General features: G+C 40.1%; 1 protein-coding gene across 1 annotated transcript in view; it reads right to left on the bottom strand.

Moving 5' to 3' along the window:
• The window catches only part of LOC134646773 (protein phosphatase 1H-like), a 37,256-nt gene that overhangs the window by 4,214 nt on the left and 12,421 nt on the right, over positions 1-20,621 (bottom strand). Inside the window, exons 3-9 of the mRNA XM_063500691.1 lie at positions 19,226-19,591; positions 14,429-14,541; positions 14,240-14,324; positions 12,342-12,460; positions 7,176-7,239; positions 4,112-4,219; positions 317-468 (exon numbers count right to left, since the gene is read on the bottom strand). Coding sequence (XP_063356761.1) covers positions 317-468; positions 4,112-4,219; positions 7,176-7,239; positions 12,342-12,460; positions 14,240-14,324; positions 14,429-14,541; positions 19,226-19,591 — 1,007 coding nt within the window. The remainder of the gene's footprint in view (positions 1-316; positions 469-4,111; positions 4,220-7,175; positions 7,240-12,341; positions 12,461-14,239; positions 14,325-14,428; positions 14,542-19,225; positions 19,592-20,621) is intronic.

The raw sequence follows: 20,621 nt of genomic DNA, 5'->3' as shown, positions 1-20,621 counted from the left end.
ATACGCTGTAGCTCATTTAATTTAATGGCACTCTCTTGAAACACAGAAGTTGCCAGAGCTCTATTGTGATTTTAGTATTTTGAAACTTTAGTCTTGCAGTTTGAGATCTGTGGATCTTATGTAGCAACAGGATATTTGAGCCTTTCTGCACTGATGTGCCAAACTCTATAGTCTAACAGTGCATGATGCTGAAAACAAGGATGTAATTCTGAATAAAATACACAACACAGAGGCACAATTTACAAAATTCCTATTTATTTATGTAGCAAAAACGAAATAACTAGACAAAGGAAATAAAACAAAGGAAAGTTCCAACCTGTGCAAGTCGTCAGGGTCGCAGTTAGCTAGAAAGGTGGTGACGGCTTCAGCCACCTCCTGGTTGGAAAGGACATCCCAGAGGCCATCAGTTCCCATCACAAGCACATCATCAGCTCCGTGTTCGTAATGCATCAGGTTATACACCTTCACCTGCATGATAAACAACAAAAGGGCCATCAGTTCAACTCAACTGATCCCTTTTATTGGTAGTAATATGGATGTTTTTTAAAGCTCATTATAGCAAAGAGAAAGCTCTACCGAGGGTATCAAATGACCTACTTTTAATAGGTTTTACGCAATCATTCCATTCTTCTGCACTGCATAAAAAAGGGGGTTGGTTCTAAGGGAAGTGCTCTAGATTTTTCACATTCATACATTTCAAATTCAGTGTTCGTATGGCAACATTTCACTTTTACCAATTTTAGTTGTGGTGTTCCTCAAGGCTCGATCCTTGGTCCATTGTTAATTGCAGTTTGCGTTTTCTTAGCTGGACTGTTCTAACCTACATTATCTGAAGTTATACTTTTCTTTTTAGTCCAGTGACCCCAAGACTGTCTTTATACTCTTAGTCCTAAAGCATGGAAGAAAAGCCTGATGTTGCCAGCTCAATAGTGAAGTTGGTTCATGACCAAATCCATTAAGTAATTGTAAGTGTTCTGATGCTTTTATAATAAATAAATGGATTTTGATACAATCCAAAATGACATTGTTTTCTTTCATCTATTGTACATAAGGCCATACAGGAAATTATTTGTTCCCGCTTTGATGACTGTTAGCTACAGCTAGCTATACATACTGTACATACTGCCCTGCTCCTCAGAGCATATTACTCTGCTATGTCCAAAATCACATTGGCTAAGTATTATTTTTCACATTATTTTAAAACTCTGCTCATCAGTTAGCATTGAATAGCCCCATAGCATAAGACCCATGACCCCTTCCTTCTTGTTACACGGGTGCTCTCTTCGATGCTTGAATGGTCGATGTCCATAGCTCGTGAGATCAAGTGACCAGACTTGCATCATCTGGCAACACCTTAGGTCTTTTATTAAGATTCTTTTAAAGTATTTAGCTGTGGTTTCTCATTGTTCTTTTTTTAAATTAAATAAAAGAGTAGTTCTTTTGTTTGCATTTTTTGTGAAGCAATTTGGGGCTTTGCTAATAGCAATATATAGATGCCTTATTATATAGAAACTTATAGTACTCAGTACCCCACCACCACCCTGTTTGAATCGACTGCCTGTTCTGACTGCACACATCAACCTTTGTTGTTACTTTGCTCTTGTGTTCACTGCTGAAACACAGGATTGCTTCACCCTCCTGCCTTATTCACTACTCATTTCAAATTGACATGAAAAGCATAAAAAAGAATAGAGGAAGAATCTGCACTGCTGGATCTCATCACTATAAATATTCAACTATTTTCTAGAATCATTTATGTATTCATCAGCAGGAAAAAAAGCAGAAACCCCCCCACGAAATGAGTACACTACACATCCATTAATAAATAAGAGATTCTATTATTATCTTTTTGAAAATCTTGCTTGTAGTTTTTTCCCTTTCCAGTTTTGCTAACTGGCTTTTACACATTTATGTAATTACAAAACAGTAAAACAAAACTGCAATTTTAATTAAGGCTGGCTTACTATGACTAAGACAGATGAAATGATGAAATCTTTTCTGTCCAACACTTTACACACAATGATGCCTGACGCTTCTACGACTTAATGAATGTAATGCTGTTTCTTCCTTTACAGAGAACATCTCGAGATACCCCTGAGAGGCTTTGTGGAGAGGTGAGAGATTCGTTTGTGAGAGAAAGAGGGAGAGGGAGAGATCCAGACAGAGGCTCTGAGTGCTGAGAGGAGTTAAGACTTCCATGTGAACCTGGTATGAACCCCGGGAATTAATGAATTAAAGATCAAGCAGAGCGCTTGGGGAGGAAAAATGCAAAACTCTATAAGACAAACTGCATCAGGAGATGAAAGCGGTTTGAAACCAGCGCCAGACAGTCAGACAGGTGAGCTCAAGTTCTTCAGCAGCAGAGGACTTTTTTTTTTCCAGACAGAGAAGCAGAAAATTGCCATCTCTAGTGACTGCAGTGCAGATATGACCGAGGCAGAAGTAGGTTAAGCCAACTGACTGACTTATTCCATCTGCACTAACTTATATTTCGTGGCATGACTGCTCCTGAGCTTTTCATGCACATACATGGAAAAACCAAAAGACAACTGACATGGCATCTAAAATATTGTAAATAGCATTAAATGAAGGAGATGGGGTGCAATGTGATTTGCAGAGACAGTAGTTGCTGCATGCAGAACCATTTGTTAGAGTATGCATAAAAGACTACCAGCTATCAAGTTCATATAGGCTGGCACTGATTAGCTGATTTGCCAGGACTGCAGGCAGAGTTTATATAATTACAGTGCAGGATGCAGATTATGCTTTTTATTCTTTCAGTATCCGCCTGGACAAAAGCCACATGCTATATGTCAGACTTGTTTGCAAGAAGGTGTAAAAAGCTAATTTACAAAGCTGACTTCATAAATCCTTATAGTCTTCATGAATCTAAGATGAAGATGAAAACATAAAAAACACTCAAAATGTTGTTGTTTTTTTATTTTACCCTGACATGTATACAGCTGGGCAATTCACACATCGCCATATGCTTTCACAGATTTTCTGCCAGCAGCTTCAGTAGTTCAAGAAATTGAAAGGATCGCAAGGAGGAGGAACCGGTGAGAGAGTGTACAGAGGGACGTAGGGGAACAACAGTAGTTTACATGAAATTACATACCATTACAGGGGTGGCTATAGGTGGAAATTTCTTTTCTACTTTTGACATTTTAGTGTGAAGTGTTCCTTTCATTGTTTATTTATTTTTATTGTTTTTTAGCTTGAAACTTGATTTCTTTGTTTTTTTTCTGTTTAAACATGAATTATTGAATGTTTTCACTTTTTAAAAACTGCATTTCAAACTTTAAGTAGCAATTGTGTTAAATGTTAAATACACTGCTCAAAAAATAAATAAATAAATAAATAAAGGAACACTTCACGCTTGATGAGCCAATCATAGCAGTTCCCTGCACTGTGCAGCGTGACTTTTACTGGATGTAATAAAACTATGTTAAAAAAACAGCTAAACAGCCGATAATAGGCCGTCTAAAAAGTCTCGGACAGCAGAAGAGCTGGCTCATCCTCTGATGTTTGGAAACTAAGAACAAATCATGCTAAGAGCCTTGCAAAGTTGTGTCTGCACCACAAAGCAGCACAACTGATTCATTCAGCCGCCTGAAAACACACCGCAGACGGCAGTGTAATTATCGCACTAAGTTCCAGAAAAACAACGCAATGGCTGCTAATCCAACGTCCGCTCAGATGTCCACGAAAGCGTTTCCACCCACCTCACAGAGACACACTGAAAGCCCCAAAGCAGTCAAATTCTGTTTGGCCAAAGATAAGCATCCACCAAACAGGGTGAGTAGCGAATGCTCAAGATAATAATTAACACACTGGTGAAAATACGTGTTATCCCCTTGCAGAATTTTTTTTCCCAAACTGGCAAAATTTACCTGTGTGCAAAGCGTTGCAGGGAAAATCGAGAGCTGTCGAGCACTTCATCACAGCTACAATGATTGGAGGGAAAGGCTTTGTATTTTGCTTCTAAAAGATCAAACGCTTTATCTGTCTACAAAGATTAATTAAGAGGAATGTAGCAAAATATAAAGGTGAAAGCAATGCTCTGTTTTCATTTTGCGTTACGTCTTAGTGTGTCAGCAGGTCACTTTACCTCAGGGCAACAGGACAGGAACGGCTTGATAAAGATGTTCGAGTCATGAACTTTGAGGTCGTGGTCACCGAGTCCACGGGTCACACCAATGGTGGCCAACACCCGCGCCTGGAAAACAAACTGGTTAGTTTTTTGTTTGTTTTAAAAAAAAAAGAAAAAAAAAGCATTTAGCATTTCAGCCGGAGACACAAGTTCTCTTTGGAAGAGGATCCGGCATAAAACTTCCACATCAATCATGTGGAGCTACCCGCCTCGGCGACCCATTGTGGCAAGAGAGCAGCCGAAAGTATCTTCTCCCAGTCACTGACATAAACAAAGCTTCACAACAAAGTTAATGCATCAGTTCAAGAAGCAAGATCTGTAATCACTCATTTGCCTGCTAGAATTTTTTTTTTTTTACATCACTTCCTCTTTCCCACGCTGTCAGAACTCAGTACTGACATCATTACTCTCATCCAGCCATTTTTCAATCAGCCTTTAAATCTCAGTGCTCTTCTGTCATTCTGCCTTTCAGACTCGCATTTGTGCAACCCGCCTCCTCCCCATCCATCTCTCCCCGGCATCCCTGAGCCATAACCCAAGCCTCCATCTTCATCTTCACCACCACCAGCATAAACACAATGGGGGGTCCTGTCCTAATTCCTGTCATTGCTGGGTCTCCATTCTGCTGCTGCTGGTTTATCCGGGTCTAATCGCCAAAACGCTTTTATTCAAATTCTGTATCTCAATAAATCACGTTCACCCCCACCCCCAAAATGATGTCTCCTTACTGAACCAAGTGACAGGAATCACATAAACATATGTGTCATGGTCCTGAGTCTGAGGACTCAGTGTTTTGTGCTTCCTTATGCTTTTGTTCATTCCGAGTATGTATTCTGTTGTGAATTGCCATTTGTTAGGTTTCTGTTCTTTGCCTGCCTGCCCCCACTTCTGTGTTCCCTCCGTCTGTCTATGGTGTCACGGTCCTGGGTCGGTTCGACCCAGCATTTTGAGTTTCTTATGTTTTAGTTTATTTTCTGCATTATGGATTGTTCTTTATCCTCTGGTGCTTTGATTGTAATTGTGTTCTGTTCCTTTGCCGATCATGATGAGTATTCTGGTTTGGGGTTTTGTTAGCTTGCCCTCATGTTTAGTTTAGGTGGCCTGTGTTTGGTCTTCTCTGTCTGTCCGTGATGTTATTGTGCTTGCTTATGAGTCTGCGTCTGTGTCTCTGTCTGTCGTGTGCTTCCTGTTTTATTCTGAAGGTCCCCGTCTCATGTGAGTGTGTTCAGTTTACGTTTCCCCTGTCCCGTCAGCTCTGATTTCTCCCAGGTATGTTCCCCTCCTGTCTCTCATCCCTTGATTACTGCCATGTGTATATAAGCCCTGTGTTTCCTTTGTTCTCTGTCGCGTCGTTAACGTCTTCTGCCCTCACTCCCTGTGTGTTCTGTTCGTCATGCCAGTCTAGTTGTTTTTCAGTATAGTTAGTTTTCTGTTCGGTAACCCCTGCAATAAAGCTGTTTGTTTGGAATTCACTTTCGCTTCCGTGAGTCCTGCATCTTGGGTCCTTCCTCTCTGCCTGCCTGCACACAGCCGAGACATGACAATATGCTAACACTATTTTGGACGACTGAATCTGGGAGCATTCAATGACAGTCTGTGCTTGTATAATACATCATTTACATCCACATACATTTTTATTATATACCAACAAATTCACAGCTGATATTTTAGATGCAAAAAACAAATTCACACAAGTTTTCAGGAATAAAAATAATGACGCTGTATTGTTTGGTTGTGTAGTCTTTTTGTTGCTTTGTTTGCAGCATGTTAAAGGGCAATGTGTATCTGAAGGAGGAAAGGTCTGGCCAATGAGACAGGAGGTACTTGCTTTGTACAGAGCTAGACAAAAATCCATCTGTGCCCTTAAGAATTCATCCTGCTGCTGCCATCTATCATCAGTGCTGCGTATCAGCATCATCAATCATCAGTAATGACGAGCGAGTCGGTTTGAAATTTTCACCCTGCTGTTAACGTGCTTTTTGGGGGCCGATGTAAGTGGGTGGCAGGCTGGTGATAGACGAGTGCGATAAAGCTTTCGTTTTTTTGGATAAATGGGCAAACATAGAGCAGAGTGGGTCTGTGGAGCATAGTCTTTAACACGTACTGAAAAAATGAAGCATCGGGGGCCGAATTTCTCTGTAAAACTACTGCTTTGAATGATGATGACATTATCAGGCAGCGGCACAACAAACAGCTTCAAAATGGATTTGTTAAATACACGCTGGCCAAACAGCGGAAGGATATTTACGGCAAAAGCAACAGTGTCAAAAGTGCACTCAGACTAAACTAGTCTTTCAGTTATCGCATTCTTGTGCAACTGCCTTCCTCTCTCTCATCCCTGTGACGACGCTTTGTTGTGACCGCTCTTTGAATTCAGCAGCCATTCACTACTTCAGACGGACGACACTGTGTGTGTGTGTGTGTGTGTGTGTGTGTGTGGTCGTCACAAGATGCTTTCCTTTCTGGAGCTTCGCGTTACGTCTCTCTCTGCATCAAATGGAATTGATTGAAAATATGAAACAAAAGGACGTGACTGAGAATTTAAAGGCGTTTTTTCCTCCCCTTTCTCCGCTCCAGTTTATTTGGTGGAGTATTTTCAGTCTCTCCTTCTCTCCTCTCCCCTGCTATCCCAGCGGGGATTAACTTCGCTTCTCAGAGAGACGACTGTCATCTCCCGAGTGGTGTGTGTCTGTCTGAATGTCTGTGTGTGTCTTAGATATAGTGTTGCCGCTGGAGTGAAATAGATGGACCGTCTCCCCTCTCTTCTAAGTGAGGGTGCGCACTGACACACGCGCACGCACTCACTTCAGAGAGTTCGCCCACTTTCTGGGAGGCTGGCAGGCTTGTAGTGTGTGTGTGTGTGTGTGTGTGTGTGTGTGTGTGTGAGAGAGAGACAGACTGACAATTTTGGAGCGAGTGATTTTTTTCTCTGCACTTCTGAATTCTACAGTACAAACCACACAAGGGTTGGTGAAGACACACAAACTCAGTCAAACTTGCACTGACACACACACACACTTACCTTTTTCCCTTCACCGTATATAAGAGGAAACTTGAGATCCTCATCCTCGATCGTCTTGTAAGCCCTGTGCATGAGAAAAGAAATGCAGATGATCAAGGCGATGAATTTTTCCCTTTTCCACCCCTTTCCTTTCATAGGCGCACTTTTTAAAGCGTGTATATGTTAATTATGTTTAACAGACACACACGAAAAGCATGCGTACTTTCAAAAAGGAAAAAAAGAGGGGCTTAGGGGTCTTATTTCTTCCCTATCTTAAATGCCATCTTGGTGTCTCAGTAGCTTATGGTGAATATTTTGCTCTACAGCAGATCCACTATAAACAGGTTCTGCAGCCTTTTCCCTAACATGCGGTATACTGAGTTACAGATGGACGCCAGGGACTGTAACGCAGATGCTTCTACGTCAAACAGTGGTCCAGTCAAACCTCATATAATCCAATAAAATATAAATCACACCACTTAGTGTGCAATAGTTTCAACAATTGCCCCTTATTGCCCCTTAAGCCATTTATACGTCAATTCTATTCATGGTGAACACAATGGCAAAAAATGTCCCCCTAACATAAGCAGATTTATGTGTGATTGCTGGTCACCTCAGCATAAAAGAACACCACACAGAATGGAGACCCAAGAGTTAGCAAAGAGATAATTCTGGGTTTGATCTACCTCATACAAAGTGCAACAAAGAGCCCAGCTGCTGATAAAGCAGCATCCCACACATGGGCACAACTTATACTTTGGAACTCTTATTGGTTCATGATACAAGCACTTGACAGGGCATCCAATAATTTGACATAAAACTGTTAGTCCTCTATAGATTTATTGTAATATAAGACTTAAATGTGCATACAGTTTGTTATAATGTCTAAATAGCAATTCGGAAGTTGATGTTTCAGATGTGCAAAAAAAGTTCACAGATAAACATCAAGACATTTGTTGCTTTGGTTTCAGCGCGTTTTGGGGCAACATGTTTTTTATGGATGAAAGGCTGTGACCAGTGAGTCTGGAGGAACTGCTTTGTACACAGCCAGACAAAAAAGAAAAAAACAACAGTCTGTACTCTGAACACTTCGTCCTGCTGCAGCTGCCATCTATCACCATCAATGACGTGTATCAGCATCATCGATCATCCGTAATGACGAGTAAGTCAGTTTGAAATTTTCACCCTGCTGTTAACGTGCTTTTAGAGGGCATTGTAAGTGGGTGGCAGTGCTGGTGGAGAATGGTGATAGTACAGTGTCATAAAGCTTATTGTAACATATGCACTCAAACGAGTATTCCAGAGTCTGTAGTTGTGGTCATAAGTTTAGATACATGTATCATATGCATGAATGTCATGGTAATTTTAAGCTTTTAATGATTTCTTTGATCTGTTGTTTCCCAGTGATTTACAGCAAGCACCTATGACTGATTGACTAATTCTCAGAACATAGCAAAGTATAAAGAAGTCATTGAAGATCTAAGAAAGAGAACTGTAGATTTCCACAAGTTGGGAGCCATTTCTAAGCAATTGCAGATTTCAAGACCATCGGTTCAAACAACTGTATGGAAGTTATTTGGATGTGTCACCATCTGGAAGAAACTCAGACTGTCTCCCTCAGATGAAACTGGTTTGGATGTTCTGGAACAACTGAGGAACGTTTCAGACCTGCTTGCCAGAAACTTGCAGCTGCCCACAGGAAAAAATGCCTCCTGGAGAAAATATTTAATGGTCAGACGAGACAAAGTTTGATCTATTTGGCCACTATAGCAAGAAATATATTTGGAGGACTAACTTTAAGGTTTTAAACCTAATAACACTGCACTGTTAAGCATGATGGTGGAAGCATTATGCTTTAGGGGAGTTTTGCTGCCAGTGGTATTGATACATTGCACAAAGAGGATGGAATAATTAAGGAAGAGGACTATCTACTAATTCTTCAACTTAACCTCAGATGATTAGCTAGATGGCTGAACTTGGACAGAGTTGGGTGTTTTAACAGGACCATGATTCCCAAGCACACATCAAAACTCTTTCTGAGAATGGGTAACATTAAGCTTTTGGAATAGCCTTCCCCACCTCCCAACATTTGTGCACTGTGCTTAATTTAATGAACTGTAACCGTATCAGTATTGGCAGTTACAATGGCCGATACATTAAAAAACACAAAAACAAAAAACCATTCATCCATGTTATTAGTGTTACAGTTGCATAGTTTATCCACTAGAGGGCACTCTGCAACTTGCCTTTTGCTTTTATGTTTCCTATGTCTGAAACAAAAACAAAAGCAAAAACAGCTGATATCAGATTTTTTAAAATGTAATTTTTTTTAAATAACCAAATATCTGTAGTATCTGTAGTAGAACTGATTAATGAGCAGCAATAGAGCCACAAGTTTCTTTTTCCAGTTGGTGGAGACCAACAGCTGAGCAAAAAAGGAGAAAGAATTTTTGACAAACATAAGCTGGGTGAACTGACAGAAACCCAAATGGAAATTGGAAGCCAATTTCTGCTACAGCAGTGACAGCTAACATTTTAGCCATAAACCAATACTTCAGTGTTGTATTTATAGATTGTCCTGTTGCCTCCAGGTGGCAGTTTAAGAGGTACGGCTATTTACTGTTCTACTTTTATAAAACCGAAGCACCTGATGGACAAAAATTTGAAAGAATCATCAATGCTACCTCTTACCTGATAAATGACTTTATCTATTCAACTCCCAACCTCTCAAATAACTAGTAGCCACAGATCAAGGTAACTTTAACTACACACAAACAATAATTTTGGAAATTCTATATTTTACTTTTGTCTCTAATCAAATGTTAATTTATGATTGTCCCATTTCTTACTGTAGTAATAACTTGTGTCTAAGGACGAACACACAGGTTAGCAACAAAGTGAATCACACACTTTTAGGTTTTCGATTTTGCTTGCATGTCAACGCCAGAGTGACTCTCTAGGGTGTAATAACAAGTGTTTTCTGAGCTGAAAATTTTAGCAAGAAAGCTAGAGGGAGGGAATCTTAGGATCCACAAGCAAGCAACAAAAATAAGTTCAGAAGTGCATAAAAGTGGGTGGGGAGAGAGATCTGAAAAACGAACTTAGAAATGGAGCTTTGATGTCAGACTGAAAGACTCCCTGGCTGACGCTGATGTACTTAAACTGGCTAGATTAGGTTTGGCGTCACCAGTCAGTGGAGAATATCAACAACTTCAAACAGCTTTATTATCTGAGTAGGGTTTGCTCTGTCTGTCAGTCCATGTCTCTTTCTGCCCATCTGTCCATCTGTCTCAAAAGTGAGTGATGTACTTTACCCGACCCACAGGCAAGGCTCTCTTTCTGTCTCTTCCTTGCCAGCATCATCTCTACCTCTACATCGTCTTCATCCATCATCCATCCTCCTGCCCGTGCATGTCAAACTAAACACGGACAGACAAATGCAAAATAAAGATTACTCTAATTTTTTTTCTCCCACCATTTTACGTTGAAAGTGAGGGAACTTCTGAATGACAATTCTTATTCTCAGTACTGAAAATTCACTGCTTGGAGTAAACAAGCCATAAGCTACTTCAGCTTTATTCTCCAGCTGACTCAATTTGCGACTATCAGCAAATTATGGTGAAATGACAACAAACACAACGATGTCGACGAAACGTTTTACACTGTCAAAGGCACCTGCGGGTGCCTTTGGTTTCATTCTATAATACTGGACTTATTTTTCTATAAGGGTTGAACTTTGAGAGTGTTTAAACACGAGAGAAACGTGTGAACATGTTCATGCCTGTCTGAGAAAAGTGTATAAAGTGTGTAGTGAGGGGTTTTAAAGCCTGACAACATCTATAATAACTGTAAAAAGTTGGGTACTTCGCAGATTTCACCTATCGCGGGTTATTTTTGGAACGTAATTGCCGCGATAAACGAGGGACCACTGTACCTGGATTTTCTTTTTTCCACTGCAGTGAGTTTCTCATTTTCGGTGGACAGATGAGCTGTTATTTTTGTCTACAGACCAGTTAATATTTGAGAATTCTTACTTAAAGAAAGGTTACTCATACAAAACATGCCATGATTTCTTTATATTTCTAGATTTGATGAATAGTGTAATTTCAAAAGTGTCCACTAGTGGTGATGAATCCATACAAAAATATTGCTTCAGGCTGCTCCCCTCTTTCCACCATCTTTCAGATCGTTGGGTTTTACCGCTTTTAACTACTATGGTCTGGTTGACCAAAAACACATTCATCAATACCATTAAAAGCCACATTAAACAATCATCTTCAGCAAAAAGCATCTAATAAACCTAGCATACACCAGCTAGGTTAGTAGCAGCTGCTGAACATCAGGTAAACATGAGATGACTGGCAAAATGCCCCCCAAAAAGCTTCAAGATGGCAGTCCACAAGCAATAAGCATCATCACTGTGGCTAAGTCCATTTTTAATATACAGTCTATGCCCCAAACCAATACCAATCACACCATGACGCTTGTCCATTGTAGTTTGGAATCTGCAACAAAACGTGTCCATTAAATCTGCACCAGTTCCAGAAATGTTCAAATGTTACCTCCTTTTACTGAAATATAGACAAATAACAAATGACTCCAAACAGTTTCCTTTCTCCGATGTGAAGAGAAAGTCGGCGCTACATCCTGGCTGGCACATCTCTGCTTTCGAGGGGCAGTGTCACAGTGAAATATACATCACACAGCACAATAGGAACAGTACTGTATGTGCCTGTGTGTCGGGGAGAGGGAGCGAATGTGTCAGTAAAAGCACACCTCATTACTGGCTTCCACTGCAGCCACAGTCAAACAGCATGGTGCCTTGCTAACCCACATAACAACGCACATACAGGACCATCTCTGCTGTATCATTATATCGAATCAGGTTAGGCTTCTCCCTCATTAGCTCTCTGCTGGTCTCCTCAGCTCCCACCGGATGCCATATTATGAGCAAGAGTAAAAGAGGCAGGAGCAGAGACTTTTTTCCCATCATAACTCCATCTAATAAGAATGCAGCAGGAGAGGGTTGAGGTCTGAGAGACCCCGAAAATTAGCAGTTTTCATTCCACGTTATAAATTGAATGGCATCGTACATGGTAACACAGCCTGCTTTAGGGATGTGGGAGTCTGCCGTCGTTAAGTGCTTCACGACACCCGTGTGTGAAATGTTAAATGGGAAAAACGCACCATCCGTTCATGGTGAAGTCTCTGTAGAGCATCCTCTTGCCCACCTCCTTCCTCTGAACTCTCCGGGGGAACTCCAGGTGCGTGAACTCATTTCCTAACAGGTGAGGCTGCATGAAACCCTGGAGGACAGACAGTAATTTCGAGTCATTATGTGGCAGATGTGTGGAGCATCCTTGCCCATCACTGTAGGTTTTTTTTGCCCAATTTTAAGTATTGCAACAAACACTATTTGAAATTTAATTATTAAAGAACTGCGGGCAAGAAGCTGGAAGAGAATCTTCTCAGTGTTCTGACGCACAAACTGTGTGATGACATCAGCGTCCTTTACACTTAAATTTGCTCTAATATGACCATTACCAGCACCACATTTTTTATTCAAGGACTCTACTAGACTAACTTTGAAAGACTCATAAATCAAAATAATCCCAGTTCTAAGTCCCTCCCCTTTAAGCAGACTTTCTTCTGATTGGTTGTCCCTCATCAACAGAAGATTTAAACACACCTCAGATGGCCATGTTAATAATATCCACAGCCAACAGCTGAAAAAAACCTGCTTGAAACCAAACATTTAGAGCAGCTTGAAGCCTTGAAGCAGCTCGAACTACTTACTTACTACTACTTACTTTAGATTTGTTATATATGAGTCTAAACAGGATTATTTCATTCCACAAAAATTACCAAGTCAAATATTTGTATCTAATTTGTTTAGGTTCTCTTTACTGATTATGTTATGGGTCATATTTATTATAGAAATTGGAGAAAAATGTATATTTGGTATACATAGTACCACTGCATGTGCAGGTCCATAATTTGTCAGAAAAAGAGACAAAGTTTTTTTTATTTGTTTTTAAATGTTGCCTCTGTACACAAACACAGTGAATTTTAAATCATACATCATTTTAAGTAATAAATCATTTTTACTCATAGCTTGCAATTTGAAATCTGAGCCCCAAATAGATGTCAGAGATGCTGAAAGGCTGAAAAATCAAAATAAATCTATCGGAGGGACCGCCAGAACTTTAGGGGACAAATCAACAATCTGGTTCATTCTTATAAAGAAGGAAAACACTGGCCAGCTCAGCAACACCACAGAAGTCAACTAAAATGGATGATGACAGAATTATTTACATGATTAAGAAGAACAATGTCACAATATTTAACAAAGTCATGAGGGAGGCGTAGCTTCGTCGAGGTCTACAATCAAGAGATGCCTTCATGAATGCAAATACAGAGGGTTTACAACATGGTGCAAACTACTGGTTACTCTCAACAGGTATACTGTTAGACTTGGCAGAGAATATCAAAGAGAACAATTATGAAAAAGAATCTTTGAATAAATGAAACCAAGATGAACCTGTAGTATGGAGACGTAAAGGAAGAGCTGACGATCTGAAGTGTACCACATCATCTGTCAGACATGTTATGGCGTGGGCATGTATGACAGAAGCAGCAGGATGAATTCTGAAGTGTACAGGGCCACACTCTCTGCTCGTTCAACACAATAAAGCAAGCTTTTAAGTTATTAACACAAAAGTGAAGACAGAAAGAGCCACAAGCAAGCAGCAGCTGAAGGCCTAGCAGAGCATCTCAGGGGAGGAAACAACATGTGGTGACGTGAAGTTGTTGAGTTGAGGGAGTCGTTGAATTGTTGAATTAAAGCTGGAAATCTGCACTTAACTCACATCTTGGTTGATTTAAAATCCTGTGCCGGTGTACAGAGGCAGAATTACAAAACCTATCTCGGTCTAACAAATTATAGATCCAACTGTACGTTCATCAATATTCAGATTTCATTATAGAAATATGAGTGAATGTTAAGCGCCACTGCGCTTCCAAAGAAATTATATAAACACTTGTTGTGTTTCTTAGGAAAAGTGAAAGGCGGAGAGTTTCCTTACCAGGAACTGGAGTCGCTGTCGTTCTGACTCTGGTGTGAACTCTGTCGACATGGGAATGATCTCATTGTTTCTAATAATGATAGCCCTGTGCACACAAAAACATAAAAAGTGTTGGAAAAACATTACCGGTCATTCAAAGAACGTGGTTTTTTTTTTCAAATTTCAAGGGCAAAACATAAGCACAGGTACCTGCTGTCACCTGCGTTCCCAACAAAAAGCTTTCCTAGGAGGTAAACCACAGTGAGAGCCGTGCATCCTCCTGTGATGTTAAAAACCTGCTTCTCCCTCTCGATCTGGACGTCCTAGCAGAGGTAAGGACAAGAGACGGAGACTTTAAAGGAGCATCGTGCGAGAAGACAATCGGTAAGACCTTCAAAAACACTCCCACGACCGCCCACATGACAAAGATTTAGGAAACGCCAAACAAGTTAAGATTTTGCATGGCTTGGTCCTCACGTGGGCAGAAGGAGAGTTTACATACACTACACAGAGTAAGACTCACAAACACAAGAGCCACGAGAGAGAGAAATACAGAAGCAAACGGCGAGCAAGAGGAAACCTCATCAACACTCAGAAAGGCGAACAAAGTGTGGGCATCGAATGAGACTATCGATTGGTTTAACCTGCACCTCAAGTCGATGTTGTGTCAGTAAACAAATGCATGTTGTGAGCAAATCACGAAGATACCGATACATGAGATGGCTTGCAAGTGGACTTATAATTATCAGGTCAGAGCAGCAATGGATGTTTAATGCACACTGCTCCTTTTTGAGTCAGTTTGCTAGTTTATTTCAATGCACAACCATAAAACGTTGCTGGAAATGCACCACACACAGACTGTAGAGTATTTTTAAGGGATTCACATAATGAATAAACAGGCAGAACAATAATAAAAAGAGATGGATGGATGAAATTTGCACAAAACAAAAAGGTGCAGAAAAAAATGCTGGCTTGTTTTATACCAACTGAAGGCTAGATAAAATACACCAACAATGGAACACAATAAAACACAAATAGAGCATCATCAGGAGACGTCTCACACGTCTCCTGAGCAATCCCAGCCCATTCTTCTTTGGCAAATCTCTCAAGCTCCTCCAGATTTGATGGTCGTCTGGCTCGGATCTTGGTCTTCACTTCAACCCACAGATTTTTTATTTGTTTAAAAAAAAAATGGGAATCAAGTCAGGGCTTTAAGCAGGTCAGTCGGTAGCGTCCACTTTGGTCTTGTAGAGGTAGTTCTTCGCCAGGAGTGATGTATGTTTTGAGTTGTTGTCGTGTTTTGAGGACAAAGTGATGACCCAGGCTCAGATTCCACCCACCTTGATTAGATTCCCAACTAAAGACACGCTGACAAGATGTCTCTTGATGGACTTGTAGTATACCCAATCATTCTCAGGTTGTCCTTAGGATACTTCTGTCTGGTTTGAAGGTGTCTCTTCTGCAAAAGTGGACTTTTTCTTGGTCTACAGACTCACAGTCCATTCCCTGTGCGAGGTTCTAGTGATTGTCTTCTTTGACATCACAATTCCCAACTTGGTTAAGTCATTCTCTTGTGTCTCTAGTGTCTTGGCAGTTGTTCTGGAATCTTTAGTCCACATTTCTCACTAGTTTTCTTTCCAGAGTCTTTGAAATCTTTTACTGCCTACCTCTGCCAGCCTTGCTCTGTGTGGCTCTGTTTGAATTTCTTGATGATACTTCTCACTCCAGATCCCAACACCTGGACACATTGGGATAACTTTTTTTTATCCTTTTTTTTGTGAAGATCAACAATTCTTTTTCACAAAAAGAACCGATTTCTGGTTGGTTTTCGGCATAAATTGGAAGACAACCCTCATTTGGAAGTTGATTTTATGAAGCTCTGAGCATCACAGAAGCACATCATTGCACAGCGCTGGTTTGTGATATGACTCAATAAAAAGCTCAGTTTTTCAGTGGGATAATAATATTGATGATAATTTAATGCACGTCCCCACTTGCACCTTTTGTGAACCAGTGCTCTCATGTTGACTGATGCTGAGCGGGTTATGAGATGTACAAGGTGTAATTATGTGCCTTAAACAAACATGTGCACATATTTATCTGAATATTTGCTCACGTTTCTCCCAACCCAGAAACTCTCACGTCACATCAGCAACTGAGCAATAATGAAAATATAGTGAGTTAAACCCAACATGCCCTAAAACATGGATGAATGCTCCCAGACTTACAGTTGTGTACAGAAAAGCTACAGAAAGAGCTTCATGAGGAGCAGCAGCCCCCTTGCGGGCTTCAGATGGAATTTTCGATTTATTTATTTATTTTAAACTCAGTAGAGACCACGGCTTTAACCGATGCAGTGATAATCCTCTACAAAAGATGTCAAATCAGGTGCAAAAGTGCTTCTTTTCACAAGACGAAGGATAGCGTCTAAGCTTAGTCCAGCCTGAGCTGTTTGGGTTGCTTTCCATTGCCATCTAGTGGCAACACTGCATAATCCTTGCCTCATTAAAGATCTTACAAACCAATTTAAAAGAAGCCTACAATTAAAAGAAAAAAAAATTGGGGGAAACACACAATTGGAAGGGAATAAAAGTATCTGTTCTCTTTTAGATAACATCTATATAAGAAATAAGCTTGATATTGCCACAGGCTCTTTCATAAATTTAGCTGCATGCTTTTAATTAAAGGCTAAATATTTACAGAATTTTTATGGAATGCTGCTGTTTGAACAAGATATTAATATGATTAATGTGTGTGTACGTATGCGTTGTTTTGCTAAAACGACATCACTTCCCAGTTTGCTTAAGTAATGAATAAACAGAGATTCTAAAGGTTATGGTCAAAGAAAATATTTGTGAGAATGTTGGCGAGTTTGCGTGCTGTATGTAAAGCTTTTTTATTTTGTTTAGCTTGCACTGGCGCCTTCATCAACTACATGTGCATATCTGCTTGGCATCCCTGTAAATGTTTGCTTTGTGCACACATAAAAGCAAACATGTGGATAATGTAAATATGTTGTGCTTTTTCCTAAAAAGCATGCTTAAAAAATCCCTCTGAGATCATTTCGTGGCCTTTTTTTACGAACCACAGTCAACTGAAATCAACCACATACAGGCTGTCTTGCAACAGCACAGACATTCGAAATTGTACAGTCTGTTCAGAGCAATAATTGTGGCCTTGATTAACCTTCATTATTTGTAATTATTTTTTTCCAATTATGGAAAAATTGTTTTACCCGTAAACATCTGCTGCCGTTAAATGACACTTTAAATACCGCACCTGCATGATGTGCATATAATTACTCTTACAGTGCATTTGCTCTCATTTCTTTACATTTTACTAGTAAAGTGGAGAATAGGTGCAGAGGTTTATCAAACCATTAAACAAAACATATATGAAAATACAGTATATAACGCAAAAAAGAGAATTTGTACAACTTGAAAGTCAACATTTGGTATGACCACCTTTATTCTTTAACTCACCCTGAGTTCTCTTAGGCAGTTTTCTTGTTAATTTTTAAAGTAGTCTTCAGGAATATTTCTCCAGGCTTCTTGAAGGACATTCAAAGCTCTTCTTTGGATGTTGTTTGCTTTTTGTTCTGTTCTCTGTTGAGATGATCCCATGCTGCTTCAATAATGCAGAGGTCCTGGTTCTGGGGAGGCCAATCCATGCACTGGCAGTCTGTTTTGTTCTCATTGTCATAGTAAGCAATTAAGCCACTGCCAGTCAAATGTAGATGGTATTGATAGCCTGACGAGACTCTTCTATCATTTTTTTTCTTTTATTTTGGGCCTGCCATTGCACTGCATGGTGAGATATGCCAAGTTTATAATAAGCTATTCAGCTAATAGCTCTTTGGGAATCACCTTGTTTATGTAAAAATATTATTTTATGTCTTTTAAACACTCTTTACTTTGACATTTCTTATAGATTCAATAAAGAAAAGTGAATAAATTAAGTGTTTTTGGACAGGCTGCCTTGAGTCAGTAACCTTTTTATATTTTAATGATTAACAGGTTAGTATTAAGTGGCTTAACAAACAAACAAGAAGGAACTTTAGGAACATGGTCAGGTAGATTGACTGGACTTAAAATGAGTGAAAAGGCAGCCAATGTCTGACTCCTTAGAAGAAAAATATGAAGAAACGAGGGGTGGCTCAAGACTTTTGAACAATATTATAAAAGTACCACAACTAGCAGGACAAAGATTTGCTAATGTCTGGCTTTTCTACACATCCAGTTAATAACTCTAATATAGGTTGGACCATTTAAGCTGCTTTAACCTGACCAGAGTTGGAAGCCACTTTACAACCCACCTCCAACTTCATTCATGTGTCAGTGCCATATGTGTTGTGAGTGCGAGCTCTGTTCTCACGTATTCACGTGTCCAAGAACAAAGTCATTAAGCCAGATATTTATTGGAAATAAAGTTCATTGTTAAATACTTGAATCTGTTGCCTTTTCACCATATTCTTTGTGTCTTACAAACACAGTGTGAACGCAAACTTAAAAATGTTTCCAGATGTGAGTCAAAATACAGGCGACCCGGTCAAAAGTCATGTTTGTGCCTGCGACACATCCTTATTTATCACTTTCAGGAACACGGGTCATCTCACCCTAGGAACAACCAAGCAGTACAATGGCTAAGTGGGAGGATTTATAACAAACAATGTCTCACTCAAATTGATGACTTGTCACCACAGGAAAACACAGTGGAAATGTTACTAATAACAACTACCAACAGCTTCCTTCCAGTAAGCCATTTAAGTGAAGCGGCACACACAAAACCAGATCTATAATAACTAGTTATTAGTTTTATTAATTGCCTTTCAAGCTGATTCAAACAGTTAATAAAAGCCTAAATAGCTTTGGATGGATTAGAGGAAGGAAGCTGGTGAAAATGCTGATATTGGAGTCATGACAGCCTTTACTGTATAAGATAATAAAAACTTCAGAGAGTCAAATTCCTGAAATGTTAAGTAACAAAAGCATGTCACCCATCTCTTACCATCTCTTTGAAGGCGTTCTCTATGGCTCCAATCACCAGGCTCTCGTGCTGGATCTTCTTCTCAGTAAAAAAGCGTGGTGGAGGCGGGGTGCTGCAAGGGGAGCCTGGTGCACCTGTGGCCCCGCGCAGGGAAGCAGCCCGGGTCAGGGCACGGTGAGGAGTGTTTCCCTGGAGGTAGGGATTACAGTCTGGCTCCTCGCCCAGCACGGTGGGGGGTGGAGATGCCAAGTTGCGCAAAATCTCTATGACGGCCTGAAGCTGGCAGGCGATGTGGTGCTGTAGCAAGCGGGAGGCGACAACTGCCGCACCTGAACCTGCGTGACCGTCGAACAAAGCCCAGTAGTGAAACACGAGTCCTTCGCTTTCCTGCGGGCGAATGGTGAGAACGCACAGAACAAAGGGCAGTTAATGGCTGAATCAAACATAATCCCATTAAAATACAGAGTCATAAAGGAATTATACTGTTGCTGCATTTTAATCAGGATTAATTGATAGCTTCCCTTGTTCGACAACACATCAACAGTGCTTTACATCTGCAGGAAAATCCCAGAGAGATCTCCAACATAGACACGCAGATCCAGACAATAAAAAAGGGATTTTTCAATTTTTCCAAAATTCCCCCTGATCATGTCATTTAATCCACAAATAGATACTTTTGAAAAAACAATCTGACATTTGAGGAGAGGACAAAAAAAACAAAACAAAAACATGTTGCTGAATGACTAATGCTGATAAGAGATCATGTAGTATGACTCATCAGTGAAAGACCCAAGAACATCATGACTCATTGTGTCCAGTAACACAAGTGTTCCAGAGGTCAAACTTCCCTATCAGCTATCTGTGGGAACAACCTTCTCACATCTGCGTCAGCGCAAAGTCACCTTGGCATTACACATTCTTCAGAATGCTTTGCAGAATTCTTGAGTTTGGAAGTAAAGATGTGTGTTTGACAGTTTAGCCATTCATAACACAACGTAACACAATATCCTTCTTGGGATATTTATTGCAATTTAGGGGAATGAGTAAACCGGGGTCAGATGGAGTCACACTCTGAGTTCCGAAGAAATTTTAACTTCTTGACGCTATGTCCTTGGACTGAACAGAAAACAAATAGTATTGGGAGATAAACCTCTAATGATATCTTGTCATTTATATCCGTTTTCAGAGAAATCTTTTTCTGGAAATGTTATTTTACAAAGAAATGACCCTTGATATGAAGCTTTGGGGAGTTTATGATAAAGTTACCATGTGTTTCAGCTATTTACTCAGAGAGCCTCTCACAGTTTTGTGGAGGTGGCACTGACTGAACAATTTAAGTAAACATAAACAACTGCCTTTTATAGTTTGATATTTTCTAAAACATCATCACATATGCTGGAATTTACTATCTGCAAAT

This window comes from Pelmatolapia mariae, linkage group LG17, assembly GCF_036321145.2.
Source record: "Pelmatolapia mariae isolate MD_Pm_ZW linkage group LG17, Pm_UMD_F_2, whole genome shotgun sequence".
In the NCBI taxonomy this organism is placed as follows: Eukaryota; Metazoa; Chordata; class Actinopteri; order Cichliformes; family Cichlidae; genus Pelmatolapia; species Pelmatolapia mariae.
Note: the sequence above shows the minus strand (reverse complement) of the source record. Positions and strands in the feature narration are given on the sequence as shown.